Source organism: Daphnia pulicaria, chromosome 7 (genome assembly GCF_021234035.1).
Source record: "Daphnia pulicaria isolate SC F1-1A chromosome 7, SC_F0-13Bv2, whole genome shotgun sequence".
NCBI classification, from domain to species: Eukaryota; Metazoa; Arthropoda; class Branchiopoda; order Diplostraca; family Daphniidae; genus Daphnia; species Daphnia pulicaria.
This window is the reverse complement of record NC_060919.1, coordinates 7,450,602-7,455,295: the sequence shown is the minus strand read 5'-3', so window position 1 is coordinate 7,455,295 and position 4,694 is coordinate 7,450,602. Positions and strand designations below refer to the sequence as shown.

The window sequence follows — 4,694 nt, the reverse complement described above, 5'->3', positions numbered from 1 at the left end:
TGCTGTCCAGACAATCTGCGAGCAGCCAAGGGACCTAATGGAGAAGGTTGCGAACCTGTTGAAAGTGGTTCTGGAGAAATCGGTTCCGGTGATGATGTACCAAAAACGGAATCGGACATCAACTGCGCGGAAACGGAATTCGGTTGTTGCCCTAATTCCCCTCTTTTTTTGAGGATCGCTCCGTCTACAATTTGACGGTCCGCGCCAAGGACCGCGGCTCGCCTTCCCTGTCCAGCGAGGCCTACCTGGCCGTCGAGGTGGTTGATGTCAACGAGAACCTCTACGCTCCGCGCTTCGAAGACTTTGTGACAGAGGACAGCGTACGTGAGAACGCGCTGCCGGGCACATTAGTGGCCGAAATCCAAAACTTGGCCAAAATCAAGAATTTTCCTGAACATAGTTCAGGAAAATTCTCAAAACCGGAAGTACGCCTACGTAAAAAACAAAACATGAACTTTACCAAAAATTTGACGAGGATCACGAATATGTGGTTCTTTTGTGAGTCGAATGAATATTTACTGAAATACTAACTGAAATGAGAAAACCGGAAGTAGAAAAAAAAACACATTATTAAAAATTTAACAAGTGAGCTTTGTTGCTATAAAAAGTCAAGTCAATTATCACTCAAAATTACTAGTCACAATAACTGGGATAATACCTTTAAAGATATGAAAGTAACGCTCTAGCTTAGTTCAGATTCTGAAGACAGAAGAACTCCAAAGACAGAAGAACTCCACCGACAATAGAACCCCAATATTTTAAATAATTTTTAAAAATGTCTTTGCTTGCGACAGTAGAACTCCAGCGACAGTAGAACTCCAACGATACAAGAACTCCTTTTTTTAATTATCATTAAAAATACCAAACAATAGAACTCCATTGCCTGACAGTAGAACTCCACTACGCGACAATAGAACTCCAATAATTTTTTTAAATTATTTTCATGTCCGACAATAGAACTCCAACGATTTTAAAAATATTTTCATGCCCGAAAGCAGAACAACTTTACTTAGTTGGACTACAACACACACCATAAAATTTGTTATAATTGACGTATACTACATGTAACTTTTCAATGGCACAACAGTCATTCAAAACATATAAACTTTTTTTCAATTACTAACCCTTTTACGCAAATGTTTTCTAACTCGTTCACTGCAGGCAACATTTTCTTGGTTCCTTAAAACCTTTTCTTGAAACCTTAATAGTTTTAAAAAATGATACCTCTGGCATCAAGTGACACTGCCTCTAAATCCGCTTTTAGCTGGGTGAAATAACTTTGAGGTGTTTTGCACGACCTGCATAGGGCCATCTGATTCTGAGCGGAGGAATTATTTCCGGTGGGGTTGATTAGAGATCCTTGGCAAGACGGGCACGAGAATGAATATATAACGTCCTAGAAATGTAAACAAATAAATAATACGAAGATCCTGAAATTAGAAATAAAAGCCTGGATTCCGCTACCTGGAAATCTTCAGTATTTTTATCGAGGCAAGAATCACAGGTGCAAGTGAAGCAGTATTGTGCTTCTAGAGCTTCTAGTCTTTCAGTCCTTCTCATTCGGCGATAATGTGGTCCATAACAGTTGAATACTTCGTCTCCTTGGCGAACATTACGGATAGCTCGCACAATCAGCGTATTACCTTGGAAACTACAAGAGAGGCGGCATTTGAACACTCAGTTAAAATCGCTGGGAAAGAAAACTGAATTACTATATCAAACCTATTGATCACGGTCGGATCACAGTTGTGATTCATAAGACTGGCAGAGGGATAAATGGCGGTTGCAATTCTTTCTTGTCTTTCATTGTTCTCGTCTATAAGACAGAGTTCCGTAATGGAATGCATTGCTCACCATCTGACAGACGTGAACTAAAATCAGGCCACCAACTTGATACTGAGACTCTAGAGAGGCTGACTGAAAAAATGACGAGTGTTGTTTCAGTAGCAAAGTTAGGAAAGCAGCAGTCTACAATCAGAAAAATAAAGAAAGCATGAATATACAATACAAGTGATACAAAAGAAGATTATAATTCCTTACCAACGCGTATTGGTAAAGTTCTTCAGGAGCCATTCGTTCAGTATGAGAGACTGGAGGGAACATAACCTGGTAACTCTTAGTGTCGTATGGCCCATCAATACCAGGCACTTTTTTCACTTTATCGGTATCTTTCAAAAAGGCCAACACTGAATATAGTCCATGAGAGAGAAAAATTCTCGCTCCTAAATGGGCAATTCCAACAGAGTTCAGTACCGCTTCAAGTCCACATTCAAAATTGTGGTAACAGGATGATTCTTGGCGGCAGGAATCAAAAATGTAATTGATGGGCAATTTTAATAATTGATTTACGCAGGAATAAATTGTGTACTTGCTGGACCAAAGATTCAAGACCAACTACACTACTCATTCTCTAAGAGGAAAGGGGAGAAGTTGCCAAGTTATAACATGAAGGAGCAATGAAGGAGGCTCTGCTCGGGCAAAAAGTGTCGAGATGCTGTAATTTCCGTATACCACGTAATTGGTTCCTTTTTCCGTCACTAGGTGCGGAAGAGTAGTCCAAAGTGTCGTTTTCAGGATTTTGGTTGCCATCGTTACGGTACTTAGTCTACTTAGTCGGTAGCCCAACCATAATGTTTCAAAAGTTCAAAATATTTACAAAGTGCCAAAGTGATTCAAACATAGTTAGTTACCCAGGTTAAAATCCAGGTTCATCAAAAATCTTTTTTCGTGAAATTCATTTGTAAACCGTCCAAGGCTGTCCAGAATTTTTAACATGCTAGAGATGACATGGAAATTATATATTTTTTTTAATTTCATCATTCTTCAAATTATATCAACATTTGTTTTGCTCAATAACCACCCTTGTATCTAAATTGTTTCAGTCGATTTGGGGATATGGAAAAACATAGTTACCAAAATCGAATCCAAGATTCATCAAATTCTTTTTTCATCACATTCATTTTGGAAATCTTCCCAGGCTGTCAAGAATTTATAACGCGCTAGAGATGGCATGGAAAAGTATTCTTTTTTGAAATTTCATCATTCTTCGAATTACTTTAACATTTGTTATGCTCAGTAACCACCCTTGGATATAAAGGAGATATATAGGTCATTATGGTTGTAGACGAGTGTAAAATAACCTTTTCTATGTCCAAAATACTGCCGGAATTTCTATCCAAAAAAGTCGAAAATCATACTGGAGACCTTTTCTATCCTATATAAACAAATAACCCTCCCCCTCCCCCCCAAAAATATTTATTACAATTATCAGCCATTCTTCCTTTGTAGGGTTTTTACTAAAAAAATATCTATCAATAAAAAAAAAGTTCACGAATAAAATTTGAAGTTACCATTTCTTCCCAATTCCAATGTTGTGAGTAAGGCGCACGGAGGTAGGGTGTTAATATCGATATTTTAGCTCCGTTTTCACTATCGAGCAGAGATAACAGTGATTAGCTTCGTCTCAGAAGCAGACGAACAATGTGTGAAAGCCTGGGGTTGAAAAAAGGAGATGAAGGGCGTATCAAGTTTGTAAGCCCTCATCTTGGATCAGAGGGGAAAATGGATCTCAACTGAGATTTGTGTATGCAGTAGCAGACGACACAGCGGACGCGAAGCACGTTAATGTTCTGTTTGAAGAAAAACAAAAAAAAATATGTTGAGAAGGTGGGGATAGAAAAAGAAAGCTATGGAGATCATTAAGCAAAATATTGAATTAAGAGGTTTGGGCACTAAAACCTTTTCAGGGTTAAAGCGTTTCCTTCTTTAGTTTGTAAAAAGCGTTCACAGGAGAAAGAGAGAGTGAATCATGTCTGAAAATGAAGTTTTTGGGAATGGATCCAGCGTTTTGAAATATTCTTTTCCTTGTTGTGGCATCGTATACCTTCGTGTGACGGAGGAGATAAAAACTAAATATGAAAATGGTAAAGTAATTATAATTTTCTGACTATCTTTGTAGTGATTCAATTGTTCCCTTGGCGTGTTACGCACGTGTGTTCATTTCTTTCAGATGCCCAATACAAAGCTGATCTTAATGCTGAGGCGTATCAATATTTCCTCAACATGGAAGAACAGAGAAAGAGGGTCGAAGAAGAAAGAAAGAGGCAAGAAGAATTAGAATTAAAAAAGACGGTTAAGTCTGAAGTTTGCTGTATATTTTATTTGGTTTATTTCAAATAACATTTATGTAAATTTATATTTTCAAGAAGACCAAACGGAATGTGAAGTAGAATGTTGTGGAGCCAAGCGTCGTTTTGGCGCTGCATCACGTGTGCAGGTTGATAACGGAGTAATTAAAGTCTTACCCAAGCCTCCTGTTAATAGTAAACGATGGATTTGGCTGCTTCCCCCCATAGGCTGATTGGTAGGCGGCTCTCTTTGATGAAGTTGGTCGTCCAATCACGGGATTATTCTGCTACTGTCCGTATACCCCTCTCTGACACACCGTCCTGTTGTGGCGTGTGTGGTGGGCTGGTCTCATGCTGTATTCCTTTGTGGGTGAGCCAGGTCTGGAATTCATATATATATATTATCATATATATTTAGTGATTGCTTTATACTAATAACATGCAATTGCGTAGGTTCCTCAATTTTTCTATGAAGCTGGATATGCGACCAAAGGGAAAATCATTGGTGTCACAGAACCCGGGAGGGTGGCTGCAACATCCATGGCAAATCATGTGGCCGAGGAGATG

The 4,694-nt window shown here is 38.8% G+C and overlaps 1 protein-coding gene across 1 annotated transcript; it reads right to left on the bottom strand.

Annotated features, from left to right (window-relative positions):
- Nucleotides 1-280: 280 nt before the first annotated feature.
- On the bottom strand, nt 281-1,847 carry LOC124348566 (SET and MYND domain-containing protein 4-like). The gene is made up of 4 exons (XM_046798792.1): nt 1,723-1,847; nt 1,465-1,651; nt 1,225-1,396; nt 281-390 (listed from the first exon to the last, which is right to left on the bottom strand). Exons 1-4 carry the CDS (start codon nt 1,845-1,847, stop codon nt 281-283), a joined length of 594 nt encoding a protein of 197 aa, XP_046654748.1.
- Nucleotides 1,848-4,694: the final 2,847 nt, after the last annotated feature.

Coding starts and splice junctions, on each gene's coding strand:
- LOC124348566 (XM_046798792.1), bottom strand. CDS start 1,847: ATGCATTCCATTACGGAACTCTGTCTTATAGACGAGAACAATGAAAGA. Junction 1,397..1,464: donor AAAATACTGAAGATTTCCAG/GTAGCGGAATCC, acceptor TTACATTTCTAG/GACGTTATATATTCATTCTC. Junction 391..1,224: donor AGTGTCACTTGATGCCAGAG/GTATCATTTTTT, acceptor AACTATGTTCAG/GAAAATTCTTGATTTTGGCC.